Raw genomic sequence first — 13,442 nt, 5'->3', positions numbered from 1 at the left:
GAGGGGTTGGTGAGAGAAGAAAGGTGTGTCCTGACAGGGACAGTCCCAGCAGCCACCACAGAGATGCCATGAAGGTAGAGCTCTTTAAGAGGGAATCCAGAGCATGAAAATGGTAGCCTAATGGGGCAAGCTTTCAAATGTGACTTCCAATTTCACAGATGGCTTTTTGACCCCTCAGTGCATTAAGAGAGGCAGTGAACGGAAGGATAGTGACTTTCCCCCTAAAGATAATATCCAAAGTGGCTGTCTGTAAGACTTAGACTAAGCACATTTTATCGAGTTAAATGTTACAGGTAGAGGCAACTCCATGACTCTCCAAATACTGACATGAGTGAAGCACTCCTAAACACAGGAACTAAAAAGAAGACTACAGTGTATGAGTGAAGAGAGCTCGAACAACGGCTAACAAGAATTGAAGACAAAGAAAAGATAAAGAATGCTGTAGAAGAAAATAAAAGTAGGAAAGAGGACACAAAGCAAACACATATTTTAAGACAATTCAAAACAGGCAGCAGAGGAGCCAGTAAAAGAAATTACTTATAAAGTGATGATATTTTACTCATTCACATTAATAAGGCTGAGTCCATTGTCAAATTGACTCAACTACTGATCCATTAAGGAAAGATGAAAATTCTAGATCAGTCTTTAGGTAGGATCTCCTGACAGCAGCTCAGGCAGTTAGTTCTCTGCTGGGCTGGATTTCTAGTCCAATGCAGTGAGATGGATGAGAGCACACATGTTTCTTCGAAGTAGAACTTGTCTTGGGTTACTATTCATATTATATATCTTTTGTAGGAAATAGTTATGGGTGGGTTTTCTTCTGGAAATAGTGGGCCCTCTTCAATTCATCATGGTCTGCTTCCAAAATGCATGTATGCAGGAAAAGGAGAACTGAAAGTTTGGGGGGAAATCTTGATCCAGAGCCATGGAGATATTGTCAGTGAGGCACTCTGTCCAGCTTCTAAACACATTTTGTTTCTTTCAAAGTCTTCTCAACTGTGTACCCTAGCTCTCTCTCTTTTGGTGTATTTGGTGGTCCATTTCTGGAGCTATGTCTGTCTGAATCTTTCAAAACTACAGCTGAATTCTCTGCAACACCAACCAAGCTGGGCCACCATCTTCAAGGTTCCCCAAAGATCCCTAGACACACAATGTAGATGGTTCAGACTCATCTTCTGGGGAGAGAGATGTTAGAAACTCTTCTCCCAATGGGATGATTTTTTTATGCTGAAAGAGAACACCTAGAAAGGTGGGAAGCAGATGTTTGGACACCAAGAGAACAGAAAAGAGGGGAGGGGAGAGCCATACCTGCTCCGATGACCTCTTCGATTTTCACAAAAGATACATCAATCTCCTTGGCAAACTCCCGGACAGCTTCATTGGGGTCCTCGTAAGTGAAGGGGTCAATGTAGATCTTCATCCCTGGGGAGCCTTATTAGAGGAGATAAGCAGGGTTAACATCCCAAAGAGGACATGGTGGTCAGTAAGTCCTGGCTGCTATCCCCAGCAGTAAGAGTACGGCTGGGGCGGGGGGGGCGTCCCCCCTACATACCAGACTGCCTCTCTTTGCCTTGCTGGGCCTTCCCATCTCCCTTCCCTCTGGGCCACACTAGCTTGGTTCTCCGTCCTCTACTTCTCCTCCATATTTTCTTCTCTTTTTGAGCTCTTGATGAAATGTGGAGCAGATTACTTATAAGTGACAGATCGGGACCAGCTCCCACACTGAGCGCTCACAGAAGGCAAAGAAACTGATTGATGCCAACCAAATGCATTAGCAGAAGAGTGGTGGTAAAATGGTAGGGTAGATATCAATATTTATCAACTTGACAACTCTTCTGAGTGGAGGCCACCGTTAAGGTTATAATTGACGGCTGTGGCCACGGCTGGAAGAGGGATGAGGATGGATTAAAAAAAGAAGAAGAAGAAGAAGAAAAAGGAGAAATTGCTATTAGAAACACTTCAAAATAGAAGTGTCCAGACAGTATACCAGAAGAGAAAATGTGAAAAGAAAAGCTTAGAAAATACTGATAGAGAAAAGAGCAAAGTCTACATAGAAAAAAGTGAGGTGGAATGAAAGAAAAATGGTCATGAACGCCCATGCCTCAGACACACTGGAGTACGAAAAACGAGTAAAATGTAGAATGAGAGATACAAAAAGGAATACAGACTTTGTCACTGATGTTTACACTGGCAAGATAAATAGGTGTGCATGGGGACGAAACAGAGAACTGTCACTACAGAAAAAATACTTTCAAAAAGTGGAGGAAAGGGGACAAAAAAGGCAACAGAACCCAAGAAACAAATGGATTCACGCACAACGTAATTTTCGGTATGCCTGATGTGTCATGAGGCCAAGTATAGAAACTGCTTTCTTGGTGCTAGTGTGCTGGGCAGGAGAGGGCTTTGAAAGCTAAACAACATGGCCTGGCATGGCATCCTTGTGAAGAGTGGGTGCTCTCCCTGCCGGCCAACGTTGCCGGTGGAAGGGTCAAGTCAGCAGGGCAGGCAGGCCTCAAAAAGCAGAAATGCCAAGCTCCCGCGGCTGGGACCCAAGGCTGAGGCAGTTCCCCAGATACCGTGAGCACCGCAAGCCTCACTGCGGCTCATCTCTGCTGACTCTCAGCCCTAAACGAAGAGGCTAGTTTTGACATCTTTCACTTATCTTTCTGATGCGTCTACAGCTCCCCCAAGTTCATGCTGCTTTGGTCACAATTCAGGCAAGGACTCGAAGTGCTACAGTACAGCCCAGAGGGAGAAGGAAGATGCAGCAGAGAAGTGAGGGGGGATTTGTTTTTTAAGTCAGAGACAGCCAGGTTCCATGCCCAGAAGAACTGCTCTTTTGGAAAAATGGGTTATAGGCGTCATTAAATATAATCACTCCTAGCATGCTAGATGGCTTGCTTTAGGATGGTCAACGCCATCCTAGAATGTTCCTTGGAAACATGACAACATGGACTTTGGAATCTACCCACTGAAATTTGGACAAAGCAAACAGAGAGATCCTCACCTTTATATGGAATGTAGTAATCCCTAGGGAATGTGTGTGTGTGTGGGCGGGGGGGAGAGCGAGTGAGAGCGAGGCTGGTGTTCTATTTTGCTAACAGTGGAGTTAAAGGAAAATAGAGTGGGGGCTCATCTCTCATTTGCTCTGACGAACAGGTGAGGACCAAGAATGATTGAAACCAGACTGAAAGGGTCTAACAAAGCCAGATCAGCATCTCCAGGTAGTCGCACTTTGGGTTCCTCCAGAAGCAACCCTTGAGAAAAGGCTCTGAAAGCTGTGTGGCTTATCTGAAAGATGATCCCAAGCAGCGCTTGTAGATGAATAGGGCAAGAGCAGGCAAGGAAGGCAGCTTATAAAAAGTGTCTTCTCAAGCCACTTCCCACCGTGGGTAACTGAAGCAGACTTAAGCCCCCCTGGAAAGCTCTAGGAGTTGGTGTGGGTGATCACATGCTTCAGAGTTGGCCCACCTGGATGGAAGGAGCCATGGTATTACCACACATTTCCCATCAGCCTTCAGTGGGAGCTGATTGGCCTGCTGCGCAGGTGGGCAGGGAGGCTCCATGGCCAGAGAGCTTTTAGGTGAAGACACACAGATGCTGCACGTGGAAGTTGGCCAGTGTGAACTGAAGGGGTGAGGGCAGGAGGTGAGACAACAACAGACCCACTCAGAATGCAAAGCAGACAGGAGGTCAGTGTCAACAACCTGCAACTTTTCCCAAATCCTGTGCTATGCTGAGAGGAGAGGAGGTCAGGAGCCCAGATGCTGGGGCCTATAGGTGAGGACAGAATCCTAAAACCTCTTACTAGTCTGGCATAAAGCAGCAAATCCACATACCCCTCTTAGAATAATGTTCTCCTTTGCAAGTGGAGGAAATAGCACATCCCTCCCTTGGTGACTGTGATATTAAAGAACACACTGCAAATGAAATACCTTAGCACAGTGCCTGATGTTTACGGGAAGGGCTCAGACTGACTTACTCAGGATTATTATCAATAAATGGTTCTAGGAAGTGTTTGGGGAGGTAGGAAGAGGAAGGGGGGGGTGGGCAGTGGAGGATGTAAGGCACTTAGAGTTGTATTAGTTACTTTAAGAATAACTACCTTGTTATTTTAGATCAAGGGCTTTTAAACGATGTATGCTAAGCTTTCCTACAGGAACTCTTCCACAAAGACTAATTAAACAATCTAGAATGTGCAGTAATGAACGGTTTGCAAGTACAGACATCTATAAGGATGAATGAGAAAGGATCCAGAGTTAATGAGCTTTGCAGATATTAGCCCCAATCAGTTCTGGGAAGGACCTACTCCCAGAAGGGAACGGTTCACGTCCTGATGGTGCCAGCATTCTTTCAGGCCAGGAATAGGCAACTAGGTGCACCAAGGTGGGAGAAAGTTCATACTTCAATGATTGGTGCAATTTACTCACAAGGAGAGGTTGCTACCTTGTAGAATTAAGAAACGTGTATGTGGGGGTCAGAGGACATGTGCTCGTGAGGTCACAGCTATTGTGGGGCCAGAGGTTCTGACAGTCACTGAAGCTCCTGAGAGAAAGCTGAGGAGGCTGCACGGAGAGGCCCAGGAGGGGTGATGCGACGTCACTGTGAAGTTCTGCATATAGGAATTAGTACTTGTTTTCCCTGAACCTGAAGATACCATTGTTACATTGAGGAAGAGAAACTGGAAACAAAAGCCTATCATCAAATGGCTTAGACTCGGGTGCTTCTCCTCTGATGAGGGTCTGAGAGGGCTGACCTAGCAGAGGGTCCTGGCCTAACTCCTCTGGCAGGGGTAGGGATCCAGTGTAGGAAACCGGGAAAGTGATTCTACTGAGCACGTGCACATAATGGCTTCCGTGCCTCATCCTGGAATAACACATCTCTGCAGACCTCTCTCTGGCATTACCGCTAGGCTTTCTCAAGTCCCCGAAGATGATGAGAAAAAAAAAAAATGCCTTTAGCTAGGCAGAACAGGTCATTTGTCTTGTGGCTCATTTTGTGTTTCTGCATAAATCCTGCATCAGCCTGTTCCTGCTCCCACTTGCCAGTGAGCAGTTTTTAATTATCAGGAAAATGGTATTTAGTGCAATGAATCACCAGACAGTGAACAAGGAATTCAAGTCAGCTGCGGAGTCAGGCACAGCCAAACATTTGGAGACAGGGCTCAGAAATTGTTCTCAGATTATGAGTGTTGGGGAAATATTATCAGTGGTAGTAATAATATCAGATGCAATATAGCTCATAATGTAAGGTATTTTATAATGCCCTGTACAGTGTTTCACATTATTACTGCAAATATTATATAATTATAATATTTTATAGTTACCAATTTTTTTCTCATTTTTAACATAGGTTACATACCTTTGACACAAAAGTAGTATGTACAGATCTAAACTTCTGATTCCTAGTGTCTTGAGAAAGAAAAAAAAATCTTCAATTTTATGTTCTTCTAATTCACTAGTTTCTATTAAAGAACCAATTTGCAGATATGTTTGTTCTTGGACCTCAAAGCCCATTTATGCTACAGGTGTGGGTTGCAGCCTGGACTGCCTCAAGCTTTAAAAGACCATAGTCCCAGAAGATTAGCCAAATCTTACCCACAAACCAATGCTTTAGGCACTTAAGTCTGAGAAGAAATGACTTAGCCACTATGCAGAGCCTTCTTACATGGTACAGAGCGGTCCTCGAAGCAGAAGAAAACTCCTGGCGATTATTAGATACCCTACATCAGTAGATCAGGCTGGGACAAAGTCTGGGGATGCTGGCAGATGTATGGGGTGTATCTAAAGAGTTAGATCTGCTTGCAAGTGCCAAGGTCTCAGGGTCGAGCAGAAACAGGCTGGGAAAGGGCTAGTTCTAAATAGTGTGTGACATTTGAGGATTAACAGCTGAAGAAGACTGAGAGCTCCTCTTCAGCCCTCTCATGGATCCAGAAAGTACAAAATCAGTGCCGTGAACATCTGGGGGGTGGGAGAGCAAGACAGCCCGGGAGGCTACAGGGGTTCTAGGAAGGGCCCAATACCCTCCAGCTGGCTGAGGATTCCTAGAATCCCACAGTATGGCTCTGGAGAGGTAGTGAGTTAGGTTGTTCTCAGTCACTGATATCCTGTGTCCCAGCAGGTTTGACGGAGCCATGGGAAGGAGGGAAGTGTGCTTCCTTGTTCCCCGTTCTGGATCCAAGGCAGACTTTCTCATCTTGGTGACTCACCTAAATTTGGTCCAGATACCTAAGCACAAGAGGGAAGCAGTTTAGGGATCTGCACATAAAATACAGCCCCTGGGAGGGACTTCATCCAATCCTCTCCCTCAGTACATTGATCACCCCTCATTTTTCTTAACCTTAACAGGACGTCCAGACAGCACCATTCTAGCGACTATGGGAGCTATAGAAAAAGCAAAGCTCATGAGGTTCTTCAGATGATGCAGACATGAAATAACTGGGAAAACAGTGCTGGAGAGTCTAAAATCAGGAGACCACACCTGGAAATGAGCTATAAATGTTGCAGAAACCAGAGAAGGCAGAGGGCTATGGACGTCAGTGTTCAAGGTCAGAATCCTAGAAGAACAGGTCACATGCTCATGCACTGGAGAAGGAGAAGCCTGGAGTATCTAAGGCAAAGCTCAGAGAGAAGTGAGGAGAGTGTGACCAGCTTACGTGTGGTGGGAAGGGAGGACTAAGGCGGGAGAACACTGATGTACTAGCATGGGAGGGCCTTGACTTCCAAACAAAGGCATTAAGATTGATGCCATCAGACACACAGAGCTGACAACTGTTCCATCAGCTAGGAAGGGATGCACTGAGAGCAAGGCACCAAGAAATTCCTTTGGCTGGTAGGCTGCAGCGTTCACATGCATGTCATGAGGAAGGGGCCGGAGGCTGAGAAACAGCTCTAAGGTCACTGCAATAGTTAAGGTATCAAGATACAGAGTTTTCAACCAGAGTGCTGCAATGAGAACAGAAGAGGCAAGAGGAATCTCAAAGGAAGGATTGATAGCACTCAGTGAGCAATTAAAGATGGAGAATTAAAGAGGTACAAGAAGAATCCAAGTCAATGCCAAGACTTCTGGCATAAAGTGGCGCTACAAACCAGGTAATGGACTTTGGGAAAGAAACCCCAGTGTCAGGGAAGTTCGAGCATGTGCTTTTACACTCTGAATGCACAGATGAAATATGCAAGTGCCTAGAAGTCATAACTCAGAATGGAAACAGAGCTGGAAGTCTAAATCTGGAGTTGTGGATATAGGAGACACACGGGTGGTGGTTGAAGCTATTGAGTGATGGGCAGTTTCTTGGAGTAAACCTACCAGGAAAGCTTGACGGAAAGTAGAAACAGTCTGCTCCACCTGCTTCTGAGGGCCAAGACCAGGGCAATAGATAGTTGTTTTTTTTCCAGGAAGGAGCAGAGGTCCTGGGTGCCCAGCCAGGGTTTGAGGAAGAATCCAAGAGGAGAGCCCTTAGGGAGGCAATGAGCCTCAGCGGAAAAGCAGTGGATCTGAAGAGAATCTTCCTCCTGTCTTCTATTTGGAAGTTTCACCACATTTTAAGGTTTGTTCTTAAAACCACAGTAATTGCCTAATATATCTCTAGGAGAAGAAAAGTAGACCACAGGTGACTTGCCCTTGAGGAAGGTACTTTAGGAAAAAGAGTTTCACACCTCCCTGCTTCTTGACATCAATGACCAGCATAGGCAGGTCTTTTCAGGCAAGGCCCACTGGTTCTGGGCCATTGAAGTCGTGCTGGAAACCCAAAGTCGACAGCCTCAGAGGTGCTTGTTAGATTTACTTGACATTTAATAAGCACCCATTGACAACTCAGCCACCTTTGCCCTGGGGGGCTTTTCCTCCTCTCTTCATAGGCCCTCATTTACTCATGACCAGATGCTAGTGTTCGTGTTACCTCCAGAAGAGGCAGCCGAAGTATCCAGCCTGTCTCCTCCTCCAGCGGGTCCACTTGACCTTCACTCTGGTATCCAAAGTGATTTCCAGCGGGTTGGATACTGGTCCTCTATAGTTCGGAAACACCTCTATTACCCAGAGTCAGGAAAGTCGGGTGTGGAATCTTGGAGCAAGGTATGTTTCTGGTCTAATCTAGTCTAGGCTCCCACCTAGAGCAGCAGTCTGCTCTACAACATCTTTTACTGATAGCTACCTAGCCTGTGCTTGAATGCTTCCAAGAACAGAGAGCTAACCTCCCCACAAAGCAGCCTGGCTCTGTGTTGGACAGCTCCGGTCTGGGAGAGGGTGTTCTACACGGAATCCACATCTGCCTACTTTGATCTTTCACTCGATGGTTCCATTTAACCTCATGAAGCACAACAACACCATCTCCTTTCCTTTGCCATAAAGGCATCATGCTTGATCCCTGCCCATGTTTCTTCAGCACTGAATGGGTATTTCCAAGTCCCTGAGGTAAGAGATCAGGACTTGGCACTTTAAACAGGCAGGCCGCTTTGCCAACAATGTTCTTCTTGAAATGGGGTCCTCAGAACCAAGAACATCACTGTAGATGTGTTCTTCCCAGCACAGAGGACCGCATGTCTGTGTGTCACGTCCTCTGATCCAGGGACCAGAGAGTCAAGCAGACCTGAGTTTAAAGGCTTGTTTTGCAAATCACTAATTCCAGGATTCTGGACAGGTTACCTGTCCTCTCTGAGGCTTTATTCACATGTAAAATCGACCTCATGGGACAGTTATGAGGATTAAATGAGTTAGTACAGGTAAAGTGTCTTGTAACACAGTAAGCACTCAAGCTGGACATTGTATTTTACTATTGTTTTGCATCCTAACAGTGCTTGGCTTTTTACTCCACTATATATCACTCATATTAAGTATGTGGTAAACTAAACACCTAGACATTTTTCACACAAACAAATAGTAAGTCAGGTCTCCAACTTTTTGTGTTGCCTTATTTTTGTTTAAACCCAAACAATAGATTCTAGATTTATCCCTCTAACATTGCATCTTGCAGATTTCAAATTAGCATTCAAAGCTGTTGGATAGTTCTGAATTTTAATTGTTTTATATGGTGTTAGTTATGCTCTCCAACTGTTACCTACAAACTTGATAAGCATCCCTAGGCTTGCACCTGACTCATGAATTTAAAAAAAAAAACAACAAAACGAACAAGAGATTGAATTGGACAAGGGCTAGAATAAAGCTGGTGCTTTCCTTCCTGGCTGACAGGAGTTACTAACCCATGTTCTTTGGGTACGAAGACAAAGTCTGTACTCACTTTACAATGCTTTCCTCTAGGAGAGCATCAAATATTTGTGCCAAAATAAAAACTCACTACATCTGCAATTCCTGTTGAAATTACTAAATGTACAACCCTAGGAAATGATATGAGGTCCTCATGCTTCTTTCTTAATCATCCTCTGTGGTTCCTAGTGATCACTGAATTCAGTTGTAAATGCCCAGAACCCATTTGCTTTGGTCTCTACAAGCATTTGGCAGGGATCAAGCTCACACTCCTGTTCTGTAATCTCAGTGCTCTGTCCTCTTGCCCTAGGTGGAAATTTGAGCTTCTTCCAGTCTTTGGGCACGTAACCTATTTGTTTTCACTTTTCTCAAGGCTTAAGAATAGATCTGTGATTATATCCACAGTTACCTGTACAACGGAGGTGGTTGTGTTAGGGTTGCTTTCTGAAAGCCCTTGCCCCCTTACCGAGCTCGTTTCTTCCTCTCTCCCCACCCCTACACACCTCACCCAACTCAGAAGTCTGTGAGGCATCAGCCACTATCAGGCATGTGGTTACATAAGCCTCATCAATACCCAGTAGCACTTCCCAAATATAGAATTGACTAGAACTTTTCTAATTCCCAAGCCTACCCTGGCCTACCTGGATCATCCTGTCCAGGCAATTTTTAGTCAGCCAGCAAGGACCTTCTGAGATCTGGCTCACAGTAATCATGAGAACACACCATCTGTCTGCCTCTTCTTGGACACGGGAAACCCACAGTCCCACCCACCCATCCTTGAACATGAACCTTCCAGGCTCTTTATCCAAGCATCCAGCACCACATCCAGCAGATTCTCTTCCCAACTTGACTTTCCCAAATCCAACCTCCCCTTTACATGCTTATTTGCTGTGCTCCAAGCTCAGAGGAGGGCATAAACCAGTGTCCTAGACAGTGTCCTAGACTGTATTCTCAAATTGAACAGCTCTGTCACGTCTAGATGAGCTAGAGAGGGTATCCATCTGTGAAGATTTTGGTTATTTCTCCTTCAGCCTTTCATCAGCTTGAAAGCAGGGTCTGGGAGGGCACAGACCACTGGCCTCTCTATGGCACCCTATTCCCTGCCCATGGGGAAGAGAGGTGGGGCTCTCTTGGGCACTCATGAATACAGCTGGGGAGCTGCTGCGGGTTTTCTGTCACTTGTTGGGCAGGAAGTCCTCAGAGCTGCAGTTGCTGGCCATATCCCACAGTACCGTGCATGCATGTGGATGGTTCAGGTATAGTTATGTGCATACATTCTGCTCAGACATAACTGATCTTTCTGTCTCTTGCAGTGGGACCCAGAAGGGGGTCCACCAACCAGTACACCTGGGATTAGTTCTCACCCCATTCGCCCCTGCTCCTGACCACCAGGTACCCTGAGCCTCTGCAATATGGTAAGAGCATGGGCTCTGTAGCCAGACTTACTGCCACGTAGGAGCCGTGTGACCTGAGGAAGTCGCTTAATCTTCCTAGATTAATGCCTGCTTCCTAAGCGATTGTCAAGGTTAGATGAGTTGAAATGAGCTACCAGAATGAAGTTCCCAATTCATGGTACAGAGTAGGCTTTCCATAACTAAATACTTCTCCCACTTCCCTGTCTAGAGCCAGGCACAGCCTCCATCAGAGCTGGAGTGTTCTCTTCTGTTCTAAGAGTGCTGAGCCTTCCCCCAGCTCTACAGTCCTTCAGCTGTGATTCTCCAACAGTAGTAGCTTAGGTCAGAGTGATGGATGTGCAGGGAAGGAAAAGCACTAATGCAGTTCAATGCATGAGACTATGGGTTTGGGGAACCAGGCTGCAAAGAAGAGCCAGGTTTCAGGAACTAGATAAAAAGAATGGTACGAATAGGGAAAAGGACTTATAAAAGGTGAGCTGAATTAAAAAGAAGACAGACTTCTAAAGCAGCCAAGGGAGTGAACTCTGGTCTACCCTGCGTCCCAGGGACAGCAACTGTGCCGCTTGTTAGCACCGTGTGCTTAGCTGTCCCCAATGGCTGCAGCAGGGCCACTATTACTGCAGACTGCATAGTGGTTTCTCTGTGGAGCTGGGAACTATGGAAGCCTCCTTCTGTTGGCCTTAGAGGTGAAGAGTTCCCCAGAAGTATCTGAGTATCGTGGAAGCGTACTTGCATGCTGTGGCTGGCAGAGCCCACCCCTCCATAGCAGAATGGCCAGAACTCAAGTGGAAGTGGCCCGGAGGGCACCAAGCTGCACCTGCACTCGATGCTTGGGGACCCTCTGTACCCTGACTGAAGAGTGACGAGGCTTAGCTTGCCGGGCTTTAAAGAGGAGAAGTCTGTCTTAGGGCACCCCATTCTCACCCTAGGGCATCTCTAGTCTCCAAAATGGCATTCCTCCTTTTGAACCCAGTTTTGCACCCTCTGCATTCAGGCTGATATGGCCATCTCTAAAAGTTTCCTCAAAAGAGGTTATAGGATGCTAAGTCCGAAATGGGCTTCACAGTGGCCCTTTTTAAAAACATTTTAAAAATGTTTTATTTATTTTTGAGGAGAGAGAGAGAGGAAGGTAGGGAGGGAGGGAATGAGCGGGAGAGGGGCAGAGAGAGAAGGAGACACAGAATCTGAAGCAGGCTCCAGGTTCTGAGCTGTCAACACAAAGCCCGACACAGGGCTTGAACTTGTGAACTGCAAGATTATGACCTGAGCTGAAGTCGGACACTTAACTGAATGAGCCACCTAGGTACCTCCACAGTGGCTTTTAATATGGCAGGGAGTTAGTCCAGAGCAGGGGGCTGGTGGGGGCAATGTCGGAATCCTGAGGCAGGGCAGGGAAGCAGGGGGATAGAGAAAGCCTTTCCGGTAATTCTGATGCACTGTGGAGGGGGCACCTTCACTTGAGAATCAGAGATAAATCAAAGTCTTTGTTTTTCAGCTGGAGAAGCAAAGGCCCTGCCCGGAAGGGCAAATGCACAGGTTAAAATGGGTAAACACATCTGTAGATTTTGCAGTGAGGCACAGAGTCAGGACACTGGGAAAGAAAGAGAACACAGTAAGGTTTCCTCTCTGAAACCAGTTACAACTGGTTAAAATGGAGGCCCACAGTGGCCTGGACAGGGAAAGGAAGGGTAGTGTATGGGATTCTGAGTGTTGCAGAAACTTTGCCTGTAGCCTTAGAAAAGGCCACTCTCCAGTCCCCCACCCTCATTTATGCTGCTGATTGGAGGCTGCCCGGGACCACTGTGGTCGAGTCTCAGTGTCTCTGAGCTCACTCTCAGCCCTCTCCTCCCTCCCAGCCATGACTGCCTGGGAATAGCAGCCGGCCGCCAGGAGTCTGGTCCTCTACAAACTCTTGGCAGTTTCTTGGTCTTGGGTTGAAAGTCCCCAGAGAACAAAGCCATATCTACAGAGTGGCCTTTGTACAGTGCCAGCCAGCACTGGCCATGCTAGAACACAAACTCCTCTGAGGTGGAGCTGCTGGGTGAAGGTCCTGGCCTCACTTTCCTGACTCGATTTTAGAGAAGGGAGGAGTTTGGTCCATGAGAAATTTTGCCTTTGAGCCCATTTTCGCTCCCAGGACTGCCCACTGAAGGCACGCGGTGTGTGTGTGTGTGTGTGTGTGTGTGTGTGTGTGTGTGTGTGTGTACAAGGTCTATTTTCTATGCTTGCTGCTGAGTGAACAGGAAGAAAAGGGCTGACATTGCACAGGGGGATTTAGGTGAGTTGGGATTTACAGAAGAAGCCTGAGACAGATTACAGTGCAAAGTGCTGGGACAGATTTCTGAGGGTAACTGTGGAATTCAAAAGGAGTTATTTAGAAAGACAACATGTCCCAAGGATCTAAGCTTTCTGGAAGTAGGGAGGTGGCCCAAGTGACCTTTTTTTCAGATCCTGCAATGTGTAATTACACAGATAAAAGAATAGTTTTGACGTAGGACTTTACGCTGTACGTTGGTAAGGAGAAATTTTAGTTATAAAAATATTATATATAGGTTTTTAAAAAAGAGATGGGTATGATAATGAGTGAGAAAAACTTTTAAAGGCACTGCTTAAAAGAAAACACTTGGGAGATATCCCAACACTCTGGCCTCTTGGGCTCTGCTATCTTTTTAATTCCCTATATTCATGTTCTCTGGCTTATCTGTGAATTTGGTTAACACATTCCCCAGCCGCTCAATTGGATAAGATAAGGCAGAAGATGTTAATAGAGAACCCTCCATCTTTTCCCACTGAGTCTGATTTCAGGATTCATTGACTTGCTAAACCCAA

The 13,442-nt window shown here is 46.1% G+C and overlaps 1 protein-coding gene across 2 annotated transcripts in view; it reads right to left on the bottom strand.

The window, feature by feature from the left end:
- The window catches only part of EPHB1 (EPH receptor B1), a 431,880-nt gene that overhangs the window by 71,081 nt on the left and 347,357 nt on the right, over positions 1–13,442 (bottom strand). For both annotated transcript variants that reach the window (XM_040480245.1, XM_040480246.1), the window contains exon 10: positions 1,309–1,431. In XM_040480245.1, coding sequence (XP_040336179.1) covers positions 1,309–1,431 — 123 coding nt within the window. The remainder of the gene's footprint in view (positions 1–1,308; positions 1,432–13,442) is intronic.

This window comes from Herpailurus yagouaroundi, unplaced genomic scaffold (genome assembly GCF_014898765.1).
Source record: "Herpailurus yagouaroundi ecotype Mexico unplaced genomic scaffold, PumYag 159, whole genome shotgun sequence".
In the NCBI taxonomy this organism is placed as follows: domain Eukaryota; kingdom Metazoa; phylum Chordata; class Mammalia; order Carnivora; family Felidae; genus Herpailurus; species Herpailurus yagouaroundi.
The sequence above is the reverse complement of the archived record's forward strand: the minus strand, read 5'-3'. Positions and strand labels throughout refer to the sequence as shown.